Here is a 21,965-nt window from a genome sequence, read left to right as displayed (position 1 = left end):
CCCAGGAGCTGCCATCCTCGTCACGCTCCTGATCATCCTTACACCCCAGACATGTTACACTTGCTGCTTGGAACACCAGGAAGAAAAGAGAAGGGGGAGAAGTCTTGGTTTTCAGCTCCCCTGCCTGCTTTTTCCCACAGAAGAAGTGCTCCCTCTGCCCACAGCTCCTTGATCTGTTGCACTTTCACATCTCCAGCTTTCCATGGTTCAGAATTTCCGTGGTCTGGCCAGGGACCTGCCTGAGCCTGCATGAAGCTCTGGTACCATCTAGTGTTGCTGGGGAAAGCCTTCACCAGTGGATGTGGCCTTCCTCCCCAGAGCAAGTCTCCTCCTGCTGGGTTTGCAGCAGGGAAAGTCTGTCGTGACAGGATGTGGAGGTTAGGGATAACCACATGCAGGGAAAGCATTTCCTCTGCCAGCAGCTGCTGTCCTGGCCATGCAGGCTTGGGATCAGTGTCCCGTGGCCTGACTGGCAGGGACTCAACAGATTCTGACCATGGGAGGGGGTGGAAGGGAACTCTGAGATCATCCAGCCCAACCCCCCTGCTCCAGCAGGGCACCCACAGCAGCTTGCCCAGGGGCACAGTGCCCAGGGGGGTTGGAAGCTCTCCAGACCAGGAGACTCCACAACCTCTCTGGGCAGCCTGCTCCAGGCTTCCAGCAGCCTCACACCAAAGAAGTTTCTCCTCCTGCTCAGATGGAACCTCCTGGGCACCCCTGAGCAGAGCCTGGCCCCAGCCCCCTGCCCCCCAGCCTTTAGCTCTTGCTGAGCATTGCTCAGCTCCCCTCTGGGGCTGCTCTGCTGCAGGCTCTCAGCCCCAGGGCTCTCAGCCTCTGCTCCTCACAGAGCTGCCCCTCAGCATCTCAGTGGCCTCTGCTGGACTCTCTCCAGCAGTTCCCTGTCTGTATTGAACTGGAGAGCCCAGAGCTGGACCTGAGTAGGGCAAAGTGGAGGAGAAGGAGAAGCTGCCTGTACCTGCTGGCCACACATGTCCTGCAGAAGCATGAATGCTTCTCATGGGCAGGTATCTGGGGCCACTGAGCTTGGCACATGTGCATTGTCACCTGTGGGGCTCAGGCACAACGCTGCCCCACAAAGGAGATGGAATCGGCACAAGGAGGTCGTGCACCTGATGGAGAGGGTCCAGGTGAGGGCCATGAGCAGGGGGCTGGAGCCTCTCTGCTACGGGGAAAGGCTGAGGGAGCCGGAGGTGTGCAGCCCGGAGGTGTGCAGCCCGGAGGAGGCTCCAGGGAGACCTCGCAGCAGCTTTCCAGCACCTGAAGGGGGCTGCAAGAAGGCTGCAGGGAGACTGCTCCCGAAAGTCTGCAGCGACGGGACGGGAGGCAATGGTTTGAAATGGGAGGAGGAATAGATTGGATGCTAGGAACAAGCTCTGCACGGTGAACAGAACTGCAGCAGGCTGCCCGGGGAAGCAGCTGGAGCCCCATCCCCGGAGGCGCTCACGGGGAGGCTGCAGGAGGCTGCGAGCAGCCTGCCCCAGGGCAGGATGTCCCTGCTGCCCGCAGGGGCTGGACTGGGCGAGCTCTGGAGCCCCCTTCCAGCCCAGTGCACTCTACTGTCATCGCCTCCCCCTTGCCCTGCCGCACTGATGCCGACCTCGCCCCCGCACCGTGCCCGGGGCAGCCCTCGCCTGAGCGCCGCGGAGCCGCCGCCGCTGCGGGGCGGGGCTGGCGCCAGCACCCCGCGCGCCGCTCTGCCCTCACCAGACATGGCGGCCCCCGTAGCCCTGCCGCGCCGCCGCCAGGGCGGAAGTCGCGCGGGGCAGCGTCGGGGCGCGGCTGACGTCCGGGGTCGCCATGGCCGGAAGCGCTCCCTCGTTCAAAGAGTGGCGGGGCGCGCGGGCGGGCTCGGCGGCGGCTCCGGCCCGGCGGTGAGGGACAGCGCCCCGGGAGAAGGGGCAGGAGTGGGGGCACTGCGCCCTGGGGGCACTGCCTGAGGGGCGGGGGAGGGGGCGGGATGTCTGGGGGCCGCTTGGGGCCGAGCGGGAGGCAGGACGCAGCTTGGGAGAGGGCGGGCGGGAGGTGCGCGGAGGCCGCGCGGGGCCGGAGGAGGCAGCTGGGGGCGGGGGGAAGGGGTACGAGGGGTCGGGGGGGGGGGGAAGGGGCAGTTGGGGGGGTACGAGAGGTCGGGGGGGGGGAAGGGGCAGTTGGGGGGGTACGAGAGCTCGGGGGGGGGAGGCAGTTGGGGGACGGGGGGCAGTTGGGGGGCGAGGAGGGCAGGTGAAGGGCATGGGACTGGTCGAGGCGCAAGGGAGCAGCCGAGCAGCGCCGAGGGTCAGCTAAGGGGAGAGGGAGTCGTAGGATCAGTCCGGGTTGGGAGGGACCACGAGGATCATCCAGTTCCACCCCCCCTGCCGTAAGGGGGCTCCAGGGGGAGCTCCGGGGGGCTCCGCGGGGCCGGGGGCGGGCGAACAGCGCTGGCTGGTTCGGGAGGAGGTTGGGGCCGGCAGGGGAGGGGCTGAGCCGGGCCTGGAGCGAGCAGGAGCTGCAGTGGGGTGAGGGTCACTGCTGGGGGGCTTGGGGAGGGGGAGCAAAGAGCTCTGTGCTGGGCACCTCTGGTGCCTGCAGCCTACCAGGGACAGATAAGTTATTGCCAGCAGGAGTTGTTAGATGTCCTTCCAAGGACACTCGTGAGCAGATAAGAGACATCTTCTCCTCTGTGGCTTTCTCCCTTCCTCCCCTCCCCACTTTGTCCTCAGGCTCCCCTCAGCCGCTGATGGAAACTGGAATGTGTTCTGATCTGCCTGCAGTGAAGGTTGGATGTTTCTGACCCTGGGGTGACTGACTCACCACAGATGAGGAGTTTGGGTCTCTGTGCAGTCATCCTCTCTCCTTCCTGAGGAAAGGACTTCCCGAGCAGGAGCTCTCTCTGAGTTGATTTGCTGCCAGACCATTTCCCTGGAGCCCAACAACCATGGGGCCACTGAAAAATGAGAAGGAAGAGCAGAGCATCATCCTGATCAGTGATGATGAAGCTGAGAGCACACTTGGGAGCTCAGTGCTGTTGGTGGACTCCTTGGGTGAGTGGTGGTCTTGCCAGTGATTACTTGTGAGGCATTGCTCCTGGGGTGTGCTTGGAGTGTGGCTCTCTGCTGCCAGGAGGACCTTGAGCATCGATCCAGGCAGGAGGGAGTGTCTGCTCATAGCCTGGGGGGTGCCTTTGGTGGCACTGCAGGCACAAGCTGCCTTTGGGGGCACCTCAAGGGCTGCTGCTGTGTGCCCTAGGAGTGCTACAGAGCTTGTGGAGGCTGAACCTCTGCCCTGCCATTCCTGCTTGCTGGAATTGCCTCTGCTGGTGGTGTGTGCCCTGGCTTGGGCTCAGGCTGTGTGAGAGAATGGAACTCCAGCCCTGAGGCTGTGTTGTTAGAGTCAATATCACAGTCTGCTGGAATTTGGGATTGCCTTTCATGATTGCCTTCAACCTAATGCTCTCCTCCTTTCCCTGCCCTCCCCTACAGAGAAATCTGCCCTGGAAGAGCAGAAGTCTGAGGTGGTGGTGGATGAGGAGTCTGAGCTGGTGGTTACCTTCTGCAAGCAAGCCAAAGTGATGCCTCATGCCAGATATGACTGCACCAGCCACCCCTTTGAGTATGTTGCCTGCTGTGGAGGTGAAGGGGGGCAGGGGGAGTCCTTCCCCACACTTAGTTGATCCTCCAGGAGCCACAGCATGGACTGGCTTGGAGGGGACCTTAAAGATCCTCCAGGTCCATCCCCCTGCCAAACTCCTGCCAGGCCCAGGCTGCTCAGGGCCTCATCACCACTCCCTGGGCAGCCTGTGCCAGAGTCTCCCCACCCTCCAGTCTCTGTCTCCCCTCTCCCAGCTCAGAGCCATTGTGCCTCACCTCATCACCACAAGCCCTTGTGGTAGCCCTCTGCCCAGCTCTCCTGGTCCCCCCTGCAGGCACTGCAAGGCCACCAGAAGGTCTCCCTGGAGCCTTCCCTTCCCCAGGCTGCACAGCCCCAGCTCTCAGCCTGTGCCCACAGGAGAGGTGCTGCAGCCCCTGACCATCCAGCAGCCTCCTCTGCACCCAGGCCACCAACTGAGTGCTCTGTGGAGGGTTTCTGTGCACACTTTTGAAGTGAGGACTGCTGTGCCATGGCAGCACCCAGGGGCCTGAAGCAGCAGCAGGAGTTGGCCTCCTGCAGCCAGATATTTGGAGACAAAGTTCTTGTTGCTTCTGAAAACACAAACCCAAGTGTCTGAGGGGCTGATGAGCAGCTCTGGCTCCTGCCCTGCCCACAGCTGTGTGCTGGGCCTGCCCTGCCTCTCTGGGTGCTGTCAGCAGCCCCTAGCAGCCAGGCTGCTGCCTGCTCCCCTCCTCTGGCGCTGGTTTCACAAACAGCTTCCTGTTCCCCCTGCAGGCGAGCAGAGAGCGAGACCTGCTCCCCGCTGGGCAGCAACGCCGAGGTCTGCAGCCAGTGCTACTGCTACATCTGTGACAAGCTGGCCTCTGAGGTGAGCAGGGAGAGAGCTCTGCAGCTCTGAGGCACTGGTGGAGGCAGGAGGCTCTGCTGCCCTGCTCAGACCTCTCCTGCAGGGCTGGGTCCAGCTCTGGGGCACTCAGCACAGGAAGGGCCTGGAGCTGATGGAGCAGGGGCAGAGCAGAGCCAGGAAAGTGCTCAGGGGTTGGAGCAGCTCTGCTGCAAGGCCAGGCTGAGGGAGCTGGGGCTGTGCAGCCTGCAGGAGAGAAGGCTCCAGGCAGAGCTCACAGCAGCCTGCCAGGAGCTGAAGGGCTGCAGGAAGGCTGCAGAGGGACTGCTCCCAAAGGGCTGCAGGGCCAGGAGCAGAGGCAATGGTTTGAAATGAGAGCAGAGCAGATTGGGATTGGAGGTGAGGAACAAGTTGTGCCCCAGGAGGCTGCTGGAGCACTGCAGCAGGCTGCCCAGGGAGGTGGTTGAGGCTCCCTGCCTGGAGCTGTTGCAGGTGAGGCTGGAGAGGGCTCTGAGCAACCTGCTCCAGGGGAGGATGTCCTTGCTGCCTGCAGGGCTTGGCCTGGGTGAGCTCTGGAGCTCCCTCCCAGCCCAAAGCCTTCTGTGGTCGGTAAGCACACAGCAGGAATCAGTGCTGCCTGGGGTGTGGTGATCTAACACCTCCTCTCCTCAATGAGATCTGCTTCCCTGTGCTCCTGAGTGCAGTCAGCAGCTGAGGCTGTTTGCAGCAGCCCAGGCAGTTTGTGGAGCAGGACTCCCTGGGGGTGAGCAGCTGGCCCCCTGGCTGCCTCAGGCACCTGGTGTGTGCCATGGCATGAGCTTTACTGCCCCAGTGCCACAGGGTGCCAGGCTGCAGGGGGCCCCAAGGAGCCTTTCTGGCCCAACCTTTCCTCTGGTTTGCTGCTCTCTGCACTGGGCTGATAGCAGAGCCCAGCTTCCCCTCTGCCCAGGGCAGCAGGGCAGGGGCTGGGGGGCTGCAGCTGCTTTGGGGCTGTTGGCATTAGGCAAACTTGGAGCTGTGAGCACAGAAAGGTTTTGCTGGTTCCCCAGGGGCAGGCTGCCAGCCTGGAGTGGCTCTGTCAGGTGTTGAGGGTCAAGGGCTGTGGCTTTGCCCTTTCTGTGCCATTCCCTGAGCCCTGACTCCAGCCCCTCCCTGTGGCTGAGCACAGCAGGGCCTGAGCTGTGGCCTCCCCCTGGCAGGCTCTGACTTCCCCCTGGCTCTCTTCTGCCCCCTGAGCAGCTCTCTCTGTCCTGGCTTCTCTTTGGGCTTCCTGCATGCCTTGTGCCAACAGTGCCAGAGCTGGACCAGGCCCTCCCTGTGCCACTGCAATGCCCACCACAAGAGCAGGTTCTGGAAGGAGCAGCGGGCGCTGGCCCTGGCCGGGGTCCTGGCCATGTTCAACCTGGAGCTGACCGACATCGACGCCGACCTGCGCCACGGGGGTAGGTGCCAGCCTTGCCCAGCCCCTGCCCCAGCCCCTGCCCCAGCCCCTGCCCCAGCCCCTGCCCCAGCCCCAGCCCCTGCCCCCAGCCCCTGCCCCCAGCCCCTGCCCCAGCCCCTGCCCCGCCCCCTGCCCCAGCCCCTGCCCCATCCCCTGCCCCAGCCCCTGCCCCAGCCCCTGCCCCAGCCCCTGCCCCAGCCCCTGCCCCCTGCCCCAGCCCCTGCCCCAGCCCCTGCCCCAGCCCCTGCCCAGCCCCAGCCCCTGCCCCAGCCCCAGCCCCTGCCCCAGCCCCTGCCCCAGCCCCTGCCCCAGCCCCTGCCCCAGCCCCTGCCCCTGCCCCAGCCCCTGCCCCAGCCCCTGCCCCGCCCCAGCCCCTGCCCCGCCCCAGCCCCTGCCCCGCCCCAGCCCCTGCCCCAGCCCCAGCCCCAGCCCCAGCCCCAGCCCCAGCCCCAGCCCCTGCCCCCTGCCCCCTGCCCCCTGCCCCCTGCCCCAGCCCCAGCCCCTGCCCCAGCCCCTGCCCCAGCCCCTGCCCCAGCCCCTGCCCCAGCCCCTGCCCTGCCCCTGCCCTGCCCCCTGCCCCAGCCCCTGCCCCAGCCCCTGCCCCTGCCCCAGCCCCTGCCCCAGCCCCTGCCCCAGCCCCTGCCCCAGCCCCTGCCCCAGCCCCAGCCCCAGCCCCAGCCCCTGCCCCTGCCCCAGCCCCTGCCCCAGCCCCTGCCCCTGCCCTGCCCCTGCCCCAGCCCCTGCCCTGCCCCCTGCCCCTGCCCCTGCCCCTGCCCCTGCCCCAGCCCCTGCCCTGCCCCCTGCCCCTGCCCCTGCCCCTGCCCCAGCCCCTGCCCCAGCCCCTGCCCCAGCCCCAGCCCCTGCCCCAGCCCCTGCCCCAGCCCCTGCCCCAGCCCCTGCCCCAGCCCCTGCCCCAGCCCCTGCCCCTGCCCTGCCCCTGCCCCAGCCCCTGCCCCAGCCCCTGCCCCTGCCCCAGCCCCTGCCCCAGCCCCTGCCCCAGCCCCTGCCCCAGCCCCTGCCCCCTGCCCCTGCCCCAGCCCCTGCCCCAGCCCCAGCCCCTGCCCCAGCCCCTGCCCCAGCCCCTGCCCCTGCCCCAGCCCCTGCCCAGCCCTGCCCTGCCCGCTGGGGCTGCCTGCCTGCCTCCTTGGGCCACACTCAGGAGCCTCTAGCCCGTGCCCGTGCCCCACCAGCCTGTGCCCGTGCCTGGGCATCCTGTGCCCGTGCCTGGGCAGCCTGTGCCAGTGCCCCACCAGCCTGTGCCAGTGCCTGGGCAGCCTGTGCCAGTGCCCCACCAGCCTGGCACTCAAGAGCTTCTCCTAATGGCCAGCCTAAATCTGCCCTGCTCTTTTCCTGTCACCACAGGCCCTTACCCAGAGTCCCTCTCCAGCTCTCCTGCAGCCCCTGCAGGTCCTGGCAGGCTGCTCCAAGGTCTCCCTGGAGCCTTCTCTCCTCCATGCTGAGCAGCCCCAGCTCTCAGGCTGCCTCTGGAGGAGAGGCACTGCAGCTCTGTGGTTTGTTCTGTGGCACTGCCCTGGGCCCTCCAGCAGCCTCACATCCTTGTGCTGGGGGCTCCAGAGCTGGGCACAGTGCTCCAGGTGCAGAGGGGCAGAGTGGCAGCTCTCCTTCTAGAGGCTTTGGTGTCTATAGTGGCAGCCTGCTGCTGCTGCTCCTCCTGGGCCATGCCCTGAGCAAACACAGCTCCAGTGGTGTGCTTCCTGCTTCCCTTCCTCTGGGAGGAGCAGCAGGGCTGTTGTGGCCAAGGGAGAGCAGTGCAGGAAGCTTGGTGCATGCTCTGCAGGGGCCCTTGGGGCTCTCTGTCTGCCTTAGCTGAGCACCCAGCAGGAGAAGCAGCACAGTGACCCCAACCCTTCCACATCTCTGCTTTCTTAGGAGACCTCCTAATAAAGTTTACCCAGGAGCTTTCTGTGGAGTACAATAAATACCTGGCTGGAGAGAGAAGGGATTCCAGGCCTCAGGAATGCTTCTGCCTCCCCAAGCTGCCCCCTGGGAAGTGCAGTGTCTGCAGGTCACGCAGCACAGAGGTGGTGTACAGGTGAGCTCAGGCAGGGCTCAGCTCCTGCCAGCAGCATCTGCTGCTCCCTAGGGCTTGGCTTTGCTTCATCAGCTGCTGGGACTCAAGTCCTGGCACCTGGTCTGGGAGAGGCCCAGTGGAGAGGAGCTGCCTGGCCAGGGAGCTGCTGACTGGCAGCTGAATGTTTGCACAGCCCTTCAGAGCATCCTGGATGCAGCTTGCAGTGGTTGATGCTGCTGGGCAGGACACCTGATGTCCCTCAGCACTGGAAGCTGGGAAAGCATAAAGGTCAAGCCCTGAGTTGTGCCAGTTTGGGGTTCAGGAGGGTTCACTTTGGCTCACTGGTGTGTGCCTAAAGGAACACCTGGGCCAAGGCCTTGGGGCTTAGCCTGCAGATCCTCCTCAGGGAGAGGCAAGTCTCCCTCAGGGCTTCTGGCCCTGAGCCCCAGAGTGCCCACAGCTGCCCTGCTTGTGCAGTCCCACCCTGAGGCACTCTGAAGCTGGCTTCCCTCCCTCAGGTACTCTGCAGTCTTTGCACTGGTGTCAAGATTTCTCAACCAGGCAGAAAAAGAGAGTCCCAAGGCTGCTGCTGTCATGTTTCTGGGAGCAGCTAAGGAGATAGCAGGCCATAAAGACCCTGCTCTGTAAGTACCCAGCTCCACAGCTGCTCTCTGAGCTCTCTGGTGTCTCCAAGGGAGGAACCTGGGGAGAGAGCTCTGCTGTCTCCCTTCCTGAAGGGGGAGGGCAGTGGGAAGCTCACAGCCCTGGCTGGGAGGAAGAAATTCTTTCCAGTGGGGGAGGTGAGAGCCTGGCACAGGCTGCCCGGGGGGCTGGGGCTGCCCCCTCCCTGCAGGTGCTCAAGGCCAGGCTGGATGAGGCCCTGAGCAGCCTGGGCTGGGGGGAGGGGTCCCTGCCCCTGGCAGGGGGTTGGAGCTGGAGGAGTTTTCAGCTCCCTTCCAAGCCTTGGATTCTCTGATTCAGGCTGCCTGGGGCAGGGGAAGGGCTGCTGCAGGGGCTGCTGCAGGGGCCAGGGGAAGGGCTGCTGCCTGGGGGCTGCTGCAGGGGGCAGGGGAGGGGCTGCTGCTGCCTGGGGGCTGCTGCAGGGGCTGCTGCAGGGGGCAGGGGAAGGGCTGCTGCTGCCTGGGGGCTGCTGCAGGGGCTGCTGCAGGGGGCAGGGGAGGGGCTGCTGCAGGGGGCAGGGGAGGGGCTGCTGCAGGGGGCAGGGGAAGGGCTGCTGCAGGGGGCAGGGGAAAGGCTGCTGCTGCCTGGGGGCTGCTGCAGGGGCTGCTGCAGGGCAGGGCTCAGCCCAGACTGTGCTTTGAGCAGGTGCTCTCTCTGTTTGGGAGCATACTGAGTAGCACTCAGCTGCCTGTGCCTCCTGAGGAGGAGTTTGCCTTCCACAGCTGGGCAGAGAGCAGGGCAGGAGGCAGCAGCCAAGCCCCAGCTTAGCCTTTCTCTCCTTCCCCCCTCAGAAGCTGGCAGAACCTTCGCCTCCCTGAGTCCCTGAAGATTGCTGTGCCCTGCCTGCTGCAGAGGTAAGAGCTCTGTGCTGAGGGCCAGTGCCATGGGGCTGCCATCCTCATGGCATGGGGAAAGAGCTCCTAAGAGCCAGGAGTGTGCCCAGGTGTGTGAGCCTGCTGCCAGTGGCCTCAGGAGCTCTGGGGTGGAACACAGCCCCACTGCCCTCTTGGTCCCTTTGGAGCAGGGCACAAGCAGCCTGCTGCTGCTGCTGGGGGTAGGCTGCAGGTGGGCAGCAAGAGGCAGAGGGCTGTGCAAGCATGGAGCCATCAGCCTGCCAAGCAAGGACCTCAGGTTCTGCAGTTGTGAACTGCAAATCAGAGCTCTCAGCAGCTCTGCCTGGTGCCAGGCAAGGGCAGCACCTCCCTGCCTCCTTCAGAGCCCCAGCAGCACCAAAGCCCTTCCTGAGTGCCTCAGAGGAGAGGAACTCGATGGGGAGCTCAGGGCCAAGGAGCTGGGTTGCTTCTGGAGGACCATCCAGGAGTCTTCTGGGAGGGCAAGCAGAAGGTAGAGCTGCTCAGGGCTGGCAACCCAGAGAATAAAGAGTGTCTCTTGAAGATCCAAGCAGCAGCCTGTGGTGCTCCAGCAGAGTGGAGCCAGGGATCTGACAGTGGAGCTCCCCCAGGGGCTGCTGCAGGACAGGAAGCTCTCTTGGCTTCATTTCTCATTTCAGCTTTGTAGTTCACCCCCAGCCCCACACCCCCTTGCAGCAGGACATGACTGAATTGACTCCTGAGCAGAGCTCAAAACCCAGTTCCCTGCTCTCAGCCCTTGACACAAGGGCAGCTGGCACCTCAGTCCTGTGCCCATTTCCATCCTGAATGGCCTGGACTTGCCTTAGGGAGTCACAGAGCTGCCAGGGCTGGAGGGGAGCTCCAGGCTCAGCCAGCCCCAACCCCCTGCCCTGGGCAGGGACACCTCACACCACAGCAGGCTGCTCACAGCCACCTCCAGCCTGGCTGCAAACACCTCCAGGCAGGAGGCTTCCACCACCTCCCTGGGCAGCCTGTGCCAGGCTCTCACCACCCTCCTGGGCAACAACTTCTTCCTCACAGCCAATCTCCATCTCCCCATTTCTAGTTCTGCTCCATCCCCCCCTGACACCCTCCAGAGTCCCTCCCCAGCTTTCCTGCAGCCCCCTGCAGATCCTGGAAGGCCACAAGGAGGTCTCCTGGCAGCCTTCTCCTCTCCAGCCTGCACAACCCCAACTCCCTCAGGCTGTGCTCACAGCAGAGCAGCTCCAGCCCTCTGCTCCTCCTCCTGGCCCTTCTCAGCCCCTCCAGATGCTGCCTGGCCCAGGGGCTCCAGAGCTGGTCCCAGAGCTCCAGCTGTGGGCTCAGCAGAGGGCAGAGTCCCCTCCCTGCCCTGCTGGCCACACTCCTGCTGCTGCTTCCCTGAAGAAGAGCAGGGGAGGAATTGTTTTTGCTTCCTCCAGTGCTGGAGTGAGCTCAGGGGCAGTGAGGCTGGGAGGGTTGCAGTGCTCTCAGGAGCTGAGCTGCTCAGGCTGCTTCCTGCTGCTGCAGTGAGCACTGCCTGGGAGCCTCTGGGTTAAACTTTGCCTTCCCTTTTCCCCTTGTCCCTCTCCCAACCAGGATCACAACCAAGCTGCAGAGGATGCTGGTGCTCTGTGACTTCCCCAAGGGGCTGTATGAGAAGTTTGTCAGTTTCTTTCAGTACATCTCCCTTCCCTGCCACTGCTTTGGCTTCTCCAACAGGTCTGTGCTGTGCTGTGCTGCCCTGGGGGCTCACCAGGGGTTGGGGCTGCTTTGGGGCTGCTCTGTAGTTGTCCTGCAGGAAACATCTGCCCAGGGAGGCTGGGGCTGTCCCCTCCCTGCAGGTGCTCAGGGCCAGGCTGGATGCAGCCTGAGCAGCCTGGGCTGGGGGGAGGGGTCCCTGCCCCTGGCAGGGGCTTGGAGCAGGCTGAGCTTTGAGCTCCCTTCCCACCCAACCCCTTCGGTCCTGTGCCTCTTGTATGAATCTGATGACCTCTTCCCTTCTTTTCTCTCCCCCTCTCCCCCTCCAAAGCTCCCTGGCAGACCCTCCTGCTCCTTGGAGGCAGGGAGCTGTCACCAGGAGGCAGCCCCAGCTCAGAGGCTTTGTCTTTGTGCCTGCAGCCTGAACGTGGTGCCCTGGGACCACGTGTCCCTGACCACAGTGCTGAGAGGCCAAAACCTCACCGGGCAGAGAACACAGAAGGGGAGGAAGACTTTCCTGTGGGAGGCTCTGCCTGTGATAGAGGCTCGAGTGGAGAGGCTGCTGGGCAGGAAGAGGTAAGGCTGCCCTGGCCTCCCCCAGGGGAGCAGCTCAGCATCTGCCTGCAGGGCAGGCCCTGCCCCACACCTCCCAGAGCTCTGGGGGAGGGGAGGTGCCCCAGGGCACACTGGGAGCTGCCCCTGCCTGCTGACCTGGCTCACAGGAGCAGCCAGGTTGGGAGAGACCCCAGAGATCATCAGAGCAGACCTGACCTCTGCTGGCAACTAAGCCATGGCTCCAAGGGCCACAGCCAGGCCCTTCTGAGCTGCTCCAGGGCTGGGGACTCCACCACCTCCCTGGGCAGCACACCCCAGTGGCCAGTTCCTCTTGCTGGGAAGAGCTTTCTCCTCACCCCCAGCCCCCCTGCAGGCTGCTGCTGCCCCTTGGTGCCTCCCCCGGGGGGGCTGCTGCTGCCCCTTGGTGCCTCCCCCGGGGGGGCTGCTGCTGCCCCTTGGTGCCTCCCCCGGGGGGGCTGCTGCTGCCCCTTGGTGCCTCCCCCGGGGGGGCTGCTGCTGCCCCTTGGTGCCTCCCCCGGGGGGGCTGCTGCTGCCCCTTGGTGCCTCCCCAGGGGGGGCTGCTGCTGCCCCTTGGTGCCTCCCCAGGGGGGGCTGCTGCTGCCCCTTGGTGCCTCCCCAGGGGGGGCTGCTGCTGCCCCTTGGTGCCTCCCCAGGGGGGGCTGCTGCTGCCCCTTGGTGCCTCCCCAGGAGGCCCAGCAGCTTCTTGCAGCTTTTCAGGGCAGCCCCAAGGCCCCTGAGCACTTCAGGCCCAGAGGAGGCTGCTGGAGTGAGAGTTCCTCTGTTCCTGTCAGCACAGCAGCTGCTAGGTGTGGGTGGCTGGAGCAAGGCCTGGCTGGGTGGGAGGCAGCAGAGCACTCAGCTGCTGGTCTCTGGACCCTCAGAGCTCTGGGCACTGCAGGTCACTAGAGACTGAGGCTGGGAGGCAGGCTCTGCCCTGCCTGGCCAGGGGCCAGAGAGCAGCTGTGGGAGGCTGCTTGGAGCTCTGTCAGTGTGTGACTGAGCTATGGCTCTGCAGCTCCTCCTCCCCTCCTCATCCTCTCTGTGCTCCATGGCCTGTCAGTGTGACTGAGCTGTGGCTCTGCAGCTCTTCCTCCCCTCCTCATCCTCTGTGCTCCATGGCCTGTCAGTGTGACTGAGCTGTGGCTCTGCAGCTCTTCCTCCTCTCCTCATCCTCTCTGTTCTCCATGGCCTGTCAGTGTGACTGAGCTGTGGCTCTGCAGCTCTTCCTCCCCTCCTCATCCTCTGTGCTCCATGGGCTGTCAGTGTGTGACTGAGCTGTGGCTCTGCAGCTCTTCCTCCCCTCCTCATCCTCTGTGCTCCATGGCCTGTCAGTGTGTGACTGAGCTATGGCTCTGCAGCTCCTCCTCCCCTCCTCATCCTCTCTGTGCTCCATGGCCTGTCAGTGTGTGACTGAGCTGTGGCTCTGCAGCTCCTCCTCCCCTCCTCATCCTCTGTGCCTTCCTCCCCAGCTACAAGGAGGTTGTTCGCTACCTGCGGGCGGTGAAGTGCAGCGACACCAACGGGTGAGTGCTGCTCCTCCTCCTCCTCCTCCTCCCCCCCTGCTCAGGGCTGCCTTGCCTGTGGCTCTGCAGCCTGCACTGCAGTGGAGCTGGGAGCAGCAGGAGTTTGGCAGCTGCTTGCTGAGTGAGAGCAGTGCTGCCCTCAGCTGGGGCAGTGGCCAGCCAGGGCCAGGGCTGCGCATCCCTGGTGTGAGACTCCTGGTGCTGGGACTCAAACCCCTGAATCAGAGTGGGTGGAGCTGGAAGGGACCTCTGGAGGTCAGGTCCAACCCCCTGCCAGGGCAGGTTCACCTGGAGCAGGTCACTCAGGAGCACACCAGGCAGGTTTGGATGCCTGCAGAGATGGAGGCTCAGCACCTCTGGGCTGCCTGCCCCAGGGCTCCACCAGCCTTAGAGTCACAGAGCTGGCAGGGCTGGAAGGGAGCTCCAGGCTCAGCCAGCCCCAGCCCCCTGCCAGGGCAGGGACACCTCACACCACAGCAGGCTGCTCACAGCCACCTCCAGCTGCAAACCCCTCCAGGCAGGAGGCTGCCAGCACCTGTAAGCAGTTTCTGTTTCTCCTCATGCTGAGGTGGAAGCTCTGTGCTCCACTCTGTGCCCCTTGCCCTCTCACTGGGCACCCCTGAGCAGAGCCTGGTCCCACCCTGCTGACCCCCCTGTAAGCATTGATCAGCCCTGAGCAGATCCCCTCAGGCTCTCTCCTCCAGGCCCAATCCTCTCAGCCTCTCCTCAGCAGGGAGCTCTTGCAGTGCCCTCAGCACCCCTGCAGCAAGTCCCTGTCCCTGGGCCAGGCAGCCCAGCAGCAGGCACAGCACTGCAGGTGTGAGCTCAGCAGGCAGGGAGCAGAGGCTGCCTGGGGGTCCTTGGCTCACTCCACTGCTGCTCCCTTCCAGGCTGAGAGACCTCAGAGACAAAATCCCTTTCTACCTGTGCAAGGCTGGAGACTTCCTGGATGCTGCCCACTCCCTGCTCTTCCCTGTCAGCAGCCTGGCCTGCTGCACTGCCTGCAGGATCACACACCACCACTTCGAGGTCTACCTGAAGATCTTCAGGACAGGCAGTGTCCCTGCAGGCAATGACATCCTGGACTGTGGGCTCTGGACTGCAGCTGGCAAGTCTCTGCCTTGGGGCTGCCTGGGGCTAGGCCTCCCTGAGCTAAGAGCTGCCAGGCCAGCAGGGTCCTGAGGGGGCTGACCCCAGCTGTGAGTGGCCAGGCTGAAGGAGGCTGCATGGCCCTGGGCAGGAAGGAGGCCTTGCAGCTGAGCACACGGGGAGCAGTGATGTGATGCTGCCCCTGGGCTCTGCTCACAGCCCTGCCTCAGTCCTGCCCCACTGCCCCCATGGGAGGAGGCCTCTGAAGCATGCAGCAGGGCCAGGGGAGGCCATGGGGATGAGCAGAGGCTGGAGCACCTCTGCTGTGGTACAGGCTGAGGGGGATGGGGCTGCTCAGGCTGGAGAAGGAGGCTCCAGGGAGCCCTTAGCACAGCCTCCCAGTGCCTGAGGGGCTGTAGGAGATCTGGGGAGGGACTCCTGACCAGGGCTGGGGGTGCCAGGGTGAGGGAAATGGCTTGGAGCTGGCAGAGGGGAGGCTGAGACTGGAGAGGAGGAAGAAGTTGTTGAGTGAGGCTGGGGAGAGCCTGGCACAGGCTGCCCAGGCAGGCTGGGGCTGTCCCCTCCCTGGAGGTGCTCAGGGCCAGGCTGGATGAGGCCCTGAGCAGGCTGGGCTGGGGGGAGGGTCCCTGCCCTGGCAGGGGCTTGGAGCTGGAGGAGCTTTCAGCTCCCTTCCTGCCTAGCCCACCCCAGGCCTCTGTGCTGTGTGTCAGGGGGTGTAGAGGCAGCTGCAGGAAGCCTCTCTCCTGCCTGAGCAGTGGTGGGAATGCTCTCTTGCAGGCCCTCCCCTGAAGGATGGGGTGCTCATGAAGCAGGCTCTGAAGCTCCTCTACAGCAGTGCCCTGCTCTACAGGAATGTGAGTCTGGGCTCCTGGGGCCCATCAAGGAGTCCTCTGCTGGGGAGGGTGCTGGGGCCCTGAGCAGCCTGGGCTGGGGGGAGGGGAGCCTGCCCAGGGCAGGGCCTTGGAGCTGGCTGAGCTTTGGGCTCCCTTCCCAGCCAAGCCCTGCTGGGGCTGAGCTGCTCTCTGCAGCTGCTTCTGTGCTGAAGGGCTCCCTGGGGCAGCCCTGACTTTGTAACCCACTCTGCTGTGTTGCAGCCTAAGTGTTGGAGCTCCCTGATCATGGTGCTGGGTAGCAGCAGTCAGCTGGAGAGCAATGGGCACCTGCAGCCCCTGTCCCTGCAGGAGCCCCCCCCTGACTTCCAGAAGGTAAGGGCAGCCTGCTGTGAGAGGGCAGAGTGCTGCTTGGCCTTAAGCAAGAGCTCCCTCCCTGTGTGGCCACTGCCCTGCTCCTGATGCTGAGGCCAAGCTCCCAGGGCCCCTGTGGGACCTGCCAGGCATGGCCCTTGGCAGGGCTGTGCTGCAGGAGTTCAGTGCAGCAGGAGTGCAGCAGGAGTGCAGCAGGGAGCAGCCAGAGGAAAGCCAAGCAAGGCCCAGGTTGGCTCTGCTGCAGCCCAGTGCCTGGCCCTGGCTCTGGGGAGAGGCAGCAGGCAGCAAAACTCAGTGAGGAGCTCAGAGCCCCTGCCTGGCTGCCTGCCTCACAGGGACAGAGGCAGCTCTGCAGGGGGAGCTGAGGTGGCTGTGTGCTCTGCAGGGCCTCAGCTGCCCTGCTCTGAGGAGCTCAGCACTCAGCCAGCCCAGGCTGACAGAGCAGGGGGAGGCTCAGGAGAGGCCAGGCTGAGGGAGCTGCAGGAGAGAAGGCTCCAGGCAGAGCTCACAGCAGCCTGCCAGGACCTGAAGGGCTGCAGGAAGGCTGCAGAGGGACTGCTCCCAAAGGGCTGCAGGGCCAGGAGCAGAGGCAATGGTTTGAAATGAGAGCAGAGCAGATTGGGATTGGAGGTGAGGAACAAGTTGTGCCCCAGGAGGCTGCTGGAGCACTGCAGCAGGTTGCCCAGGGAGGTGGTTGAGGCTCCCTGCCTGGAGCTGTTGCAGGTGAGGCTGGAGAGGGCTCTGAGCAACCTGCTCCAGGGGAGGATGTCCCTGCTGCCTGCAGGGCTTGGCCTGGGTGAGCTCTGGAGCTCCCTCCCAGCCCATTCTGTGCCTCTGGAGGAGCTCTGGGGCCCTCTCTGGCCTGGGCAGAGGCTTTGGGCAGCCCTTACCTGGAGTGTTCCCTTGCAGGCTGTGCTGGCTGTCAGTGGAGGCCTCCTGGAGGAGCTGAAGGCCAGAGTCAGTGTTTCCTTCTGCCCTGCAATTTTCTCTTCTCCTGTAAGTGTGCAAGGCAGAAGTTCACCTCCTTGTGTTCCCTGCCTGGGGTCCAGCAGGGGCAGAGCTGAGCCCCTGGGAAGGCTTCTGGGGGGAGTGAGGAGCCTGAGAGCTGCCTGGGGATGGGCCTGTGGCAGCCACTGCTGCTCTCTGGGGTTCCTGCCCCTGGGGGAGCCACATTCAGTTTGCTCTTCAAACCTCTGACCCTTGGGCCAGAACCATTTGCTTGGGCCTTTGGTTGCCCTGCTGTGCTGGGGTGAGAGCTGCTGCCTCCCTGGGGCCCCTCAGGGCAGCAGCTGGAGCAGGCTCTGTGGGCAGGGGACTCTGCCCTGGCCCCCCAGGCTTCCTGGCAGCCAAGCTCTCTGCCTGGGGTGCTGGCAGCTCAGTGCTGCTTGGAGGGGTTCAGTCTGGGAGGATGGACTCTGAGTGTCTGCTCCCTGCTGTCTCCCCTGCAGCTGCACCATGAGGCTTGTCTGATCCTTGCAGTGCAAGCAGTCCAGCAGATGCTCTTCTGTGACCTGCCATACCTGACTTCCTTCCTAGAGATAGCTCTGGCCTTTGGGGTGAGTGCTGAGCTGAGGGCAAGTGGTGATCAAACTGCAACAGCAGCCTGGGGCCCACAGCACCACAAGGAGGTGGAGCCCTTAGAGCAGGCCCAGGGGAGGCCATGGAGGTGGTCAGGGGCTGGAGCACATCCCCTGGGGGGCCAGAGCTGGGGCTCTTCAGCCTGGAGAGGAGAAGGCTGCAGGGAGAGCTCAGAGCAGCCTGCCAGGACTTGGAGTGGGCTGCAGCAGAGCTGGGGAGGGACTTGTGGCCAAGGCTTGAGCTGCTGGCTTCAGAGGGGAGAGCTCAGGAAGCTCTTCCCCAGGAGGGTGCTGAGGCACTGGGGCAGGCTGCCAGGCAAGCTCCAGAGCCTCCCAGCCTGAAAGTTGGATGTGGCCTTGAGCAGGCCTGGACCAGGCATGTCCCTGCCCATGGCAGCTGCAGCTGGGAGATCTTGCAGGTCCCTTCCACCCCAGACCCCTCTGTGGGGTCAGGCACACTCAGCTTTGCCCTCTCAGTTCATCCTGGCTGGCAGGGGCTGCAGTCACTCCTCTCAGCAGCCTCACTCTGTCCCTCCCTAGAATAACTTCTGGGCCCTGAGGCTGCTGCTGGACCACCTCTGCTGTGATGAGCACATCCTGCATGGCACTGTCACCCTGATCCTGAGGGACCTGAGCCTCCAGAAGGCTCCAATGCTGAAGCTGTGAGTGAACCCTGCCTGCCTGAGGCACACTTGGCAGAGGTGCAGCCCTTGGCTCTGTGCAGGCAGCCAGCCCAGGGCTCTGCTGAGTCCAGCATGCCAAGAGGCTGCAGGGGAAGCTGCCTCTGAGCAGCTCTGCTCTGCTCTGTTGCTCAGGTGGCAAAGCCTGGGTCCCCAGTACGTGGGGGAATTCCTCTGCCTGTTCCTGACCTGCAGACATAAGAAGATGCAATCCATTGGCCTCTGTGCTCTCAGCATCATCACAGAGAACCTCCAGGGGTAAGTCTGAGTCCAGCACAGCCAGGGGCAAGGCCCTGTGCTGCAGCACTGCTGCTGTCTCCTGGGGAGCACTCTCAGCTCACTGCTGCTTGTGGCTCTTCCCTGGGTTTATATTGCAGTGCCTGAGGCTGCAGGAGGGCTGCAGAGGGACTGCTGCCAGAGGCCTGCAGGGGCAGGGAAGGGGCAGGGGGTTGACATGGGAGCAGAGCAGACTGAGGCTGGGTGTTAGGGACAAGCTCAGCAGCAGGAGGCTGCTGGAGACAGGGCTGGGAGCAGCCTGCTCCAGGGGAGGATGTCCCTGCTGCCTGCAGGGCCTGGGCTGGCTGAGCTCTGGGGCCCCTCCCAGCCCCTTCTGTCTGCTCTGGGAGGCTGGGCAGTGTGCTCCAGCAGTGATCCAAGAGGACCTAATGACCTCCTGCTGCTTGAGCTCTGTCCTGCTGCAGTGAGCTGCTGGAGCCATCTCCCCGTGGGAGCTGAGGGGAGCTGCTGGCTCAGCTGCTTTGGAAGGCTTGGCAGGGGCTGGGGCAGGTCAGGGGCTGGGGGCTGGGGCAGGGGCTGGGGCAGGTCTCTCCCTGCCTAGGCAGAGGAGTGAGCTCTGTGCCTGCTTTCCAGGTGCCCATGGGCAAAGCATCTCTCCAACTTCTTCCACAATGCAGTGAGTATCTGTGGCTCAGCAGCTCACCCCCAGGTGCTCCACTGGCAGCTGGTGCTGAGCCCTTGGCCCCTTGGGATCACAGGGTTGGCCTGGCTGGAAAGGGCCTCCAAGACCTTGGAGTCCAACCTCTCTAACTCCCAGCCCTGGGGTGGAACCAAGTCCCTCAGCAGTACATCCCTCTGGCTCTGGAAGACCTTCAGGCTTGGGGATCCAGACACCTCCCTGGGCCAGGGGGGGATGAAATTGTTCCTCATGGCCAAGCTGAGCCTCCCCTGGGCAGCTTGAGGCTGCTTCCTCTTGTCCTGTCCCTAGCTGCTAGGGAGCAGAGCCAAGCCCCTCCTGGCTCCAGCCTCCCCTCAGGGAGCTGCAGAGAGCCAGGAGGTCTCCTCTCAACTTCCTGCTCTCCAGACCCTTCCCCAGCTCCAGTGCCCTTCTCTGGCCCTGCTCCACCCCCTCAGTGTCCTCCTGGGAGTGAGGAGCCCAGAGCTGGTCCCAGCACTCCAGGTGTGGCCTGAGCAGGGGGCACCACCCCTGCCCTGTCCTGCTGGCCACAGCACTGCTGCCCCAGGGCTGGGGAAGTGGCTCACAGTGCTCAGAGGTTTGGGGTGGAAGGGACCTCCACAGGTCCCCCAGCCCAGCCCCTGCAGGCAGCAGGGACATCCTGAAGGGCCTGAAGTAGGCTAACAAAGATTTCTTCCTCTGCCCAGGGCTTGAGGAACCTGCCCCTTGGCAGCACAGCTCAGCAGGAGATCTCCAACTTCATGAACATCTTTGAGCAGCAGTAGCCCTGGGCCACACCTCAGGAGGAGTTGATCCTTTCAGCATCTTTGGGTTGGGTTTGCTTTCATCTGGAGAAGTCTTCCTTCTGCTTTGGTTGTGCTCTCCAGAGAGACCCCAGCTGGACACAGACTGGAGGCAAGCCCCAGGTGGGCTCCCAGGCCAAGGTCCTGGGCAGGGGCTGTGCCCTCCTGAGCAGGGGCTGCTGGAGGCCCCTGGGTGAAGCTGCTGCCTCCAGGGTCACTTGCCTTTTGCAAAGCCAAGCTCCAGAGGTGCTGATGGAGGAGAGAGACCCAGGGATGGAATGGGCAGCACCAGCAGCCTCTGGCTCTGCTGCCTCTCTCTCCAGCTGTGCTGCCTCTCTCTCCAGCTGTGCTGCCTCTCTCTCCAGCTGTGCTGCCTCTCTCTCCAGCTGTGCTGCCTCTCCCCAGCTGTGCCACAGGCTGAGTGGAGGAGCTGCCTGCACAGCCCCTGCTGGGCAGCAGTGGCAGCAGAGAAGCCACTCCTGAGGCCAGAGACTGGAAGCTTTCTTCCTCCTTCCAAGGGAGCAGACCCAGGAGCCCTGCAGCACACAGCTGCCTTTGTGGCCAGAAGAAATCCTCCTCTGGAGCTTCCCAGGGGCTGGGTTGGTGTCCTGAGCAGGTGACTCAGGCTGAGCCTCTCTAGCCCTGGCTGGAGCAGTGTGGAAGTGAAGCTTGGAGCTGTTGGAGGGAGGAATATTCCCAGCCTGGCTTCTGCTCACCTTTGCCTCACTGTGACACCAAACTGACTCAAGGGGGGAGGAATATTATGGGATTCATTGTATTTTGCACATGGAAGGCTTTCAGTGGCTGTTGCAGCTTCTCTCCTAAGCTCTGTTCCTGTCCCAGGCTCTCTGCAGGGCTCTGCCTGTCTCTAAAGCAACACAACATTAAAGCTCCAGAGGATTCATTTCCCTTCCTGTGAGCTCTGCTTTGGCCTGCTCTGGGCTTTGGCTTCTCCTTACTTCCAGGGGGTGCTGCACCTTCTCTCATGCTCTACCCAAGGGCAGCCAGGACCAGCAGAGGTCAGAGAAGTCTGCTGGTGGGGATCTGCTGCTGGGCAGCAGGGCTTGGCCATGCTGTGCTCTGAAGCTGCTCTCTGGTGGCTCGTTCTGAGGTGCCCCTGCCCACCCCCTCTGCCTGAGCAGCAGAAGATGGACCTGATGGAGCAGGGCCCAAAGGAGAGCCACAGACTTCAGCAGGGGCTTGGAACAGCTCTGTGAGTGCAGGCTGAGGGAGCTGGGGCTGTGCAGCCTGCAGGAGAGAAGGCTCCAAGCAGAGCTCACAGCAGCCTGCCAGGAGCTGAAGGGCTGCAGGAAGGCTGCAGAGGGACTGCTCCCAAAGGGCTGCAGGGCCAGGAGCAGAGGCAATGGTTTGAAATGAGAGCAGAGCAGATTGGGATTGGAGGTGAGGAACAAGTTGTGCCCCAGGAGGCTGCTGGAGCACTGCAGCAGGCTGCCCAGGGAGGTGGTTGAGGCTCCCTGCCTGGAGCTGTTCAAGGTGAGGCTGGAGAGGGCTCTGAGCAACCTGCTCCAGGGGAGGATGTCCCTGCTGCCTGCAGGGCTTGGCCTGGGTGAGCTCTGGAGCTCCCTCCCAGCCCAAACCCTTCTCTGATTTTCCTGTAGGTAATGATGAAATGGTTCATGGGGGTGGGGGGGAAAGGCCTCCCCTGGAGCTGGGGGTGGGGGGGAGGCCTCCCCTGGAGCTGGGGGTGGGGGGGAAAGGCCTCCCCTGGAGCTGGGGGTGGGGGGCAAAGGCCTCCCCTGGAGCTGGGGGTGGGGGGGAGGCCTCCCCTGGAGCTGGGGGTGGGGGGGAAAGGCCTCCCCTGGAGCTGGGGGTGGGGGGGAAAGGCCTCCCCTGGAGCTGGGGGTGGGGGGGAGGCCTCTCCTGGAGCTCTGTGCTTGGCTGGGGCCAGGCAGGGGCAGGGATCAGTCAGCTGCTGTGGAAAACATCTTCCTGCTGCCCTGAGGCTCTGCCTTGTCTAACCCCAGAGGCTGAGCTCTGCTTTGCTCCAGGGAGGGCTGGGACAAGCAGAGCTCATTACAAAGGGAGGAGCAGAAGCTGGGCACCTGGAGCTGTCTGTGGCGCACACAGCCCTGCTGCTCTAGCAGCTGTCTGCCCAGCTGCTGCTGCCAGGAGGTTAATCCAACTGCTGCAGGTGAGTGCCTGCTCCAGAGGAGCCTTTCCTCTGCCACCAGAGCCAGGGCCTGGGGTCCTGAGAGCCTGGGGGAGGAGGACAGCCCCTGAGCCAGGAGCCTGCTGTGCCTGCCCTGGCTGTGCTCAGCAGGGGCTGAGGCTGGGGGGAGCTGTTCCCCACTGCTGCTGACACCTTCTGGCTCTCCCAGCCCTGCTCCATGGGGCTCAGGGGTTCACAGCCCCAGGGGAGGAGCTGGGAGAGCAAGGCTGAGCTCTCCCCAGAGCTGGACAGAAGAGAGGGAGAGGACAG

General features: G+C 64.2%; 1 protein-coding gene across 3 annotated transcripts; it reads left to right on the top strand.

Moving 5' to 3' along the window:
• Positions 1-1,819: 1,819 nt before the first annotated feature.
• On the top strand, positions 1,820-20,429 carry LOC137445075 (uncharacterized). Of its 3 annotated transcripts, none has more exons than XM_068146492.1 (20): positions 1,820-1,892; positions 2,721-3,041; positions 3,480-3,609; positions 4,384-4,477; positions 5,745-5,895; positions 7,785-7,947; positions 8,445-8,570; positions 9,402-9,461; positions 11,037-11,159; positions 11,559-11,714; positions 13,184-13,237; positions 14,128-14,345; positions 15,125-15,201; positions 15,442-15,552; positions 16,462-16,548; positions 17,001-17,108; positions 17,670-17,791; positions 17,945-18,067; positions 18,680-18,722; positions 19,430-20,429. In XM_068146492.1, exons 2-20 carry the CDS (start codon positions 2,936-2,938, stop codon positions 19,505-19,507), a joined length of 2,130 nt encoding a protein of 709 aa, XP_068002593.1. In that variant the 5' UTR covers positions 1,820-1,892; positions 2,721-2,935; the 3' UTR covers positions 19,508-20,429. The 3 variants fall into 3 exon arrangements, with proteins under 3 accessions (XP_068002593.1, XP_068002592.1, XP_068002594.1); XM_068146491.1 differs by having other exon boundaries at positions 9,399-9,461; XM_068146493.1 differs by lacking the exons at positions 17,945-18,067; positions 18,680-18,722; positions 19,430-20,429 and having other exon boundaries at positions 9,399-9,461; positions 17,032-17,108; positions 17,670-17,756.
• The last annotated feature ends 1,536 nt before the right edge of the window (positions 20,430-21,965 follow it).

This window comes from Melanerpes formicivorus, unplaced genomic scaffold (assembly GCF_026170545.1).
Source record: "Melanerpes formicivorus ecotype bairdi unplaced genomic scaffold, bMelFor1.0.p_v2 SCAF_14, whole genome shotgun sequence".
In the NCBI taxonomy this organism is placed as follows: Eukaryota; Metazoa; Chordata; class Aves; order Piciformes; family Picidae; genus Melanerpes; species Melanerpes formicivorus.
The sequence above is the reverse complement of the archived record's forward strand: the minus strand, read 5'-3'. Positions and strand labels throughout refer to the sequence as shown.

Coding starts and splice junctions, on each gene's coding strand:
- LOC137445075 (XM_068146491.1), top strand. CDS start 2,936: ATGGGGCCACTGAAAAATGAGAAGGAAGAGCAGAGCATCATCCTGATC. Junction 7,948..8,444: donor AGCACAGAGGTGGTGTACAG/GTGAGCTCAGGC, acceptor TCCCTCCCTCAG/GTACTCTGCAGTCTTTGCAC. Junction 8,571..9,398: donor GGCCATAAAGACCCTGCTCT/GTAAGTACCCAG, acceptor TTCCCCCCTCAG/AAGCTGGCAGAACCTTCGCC.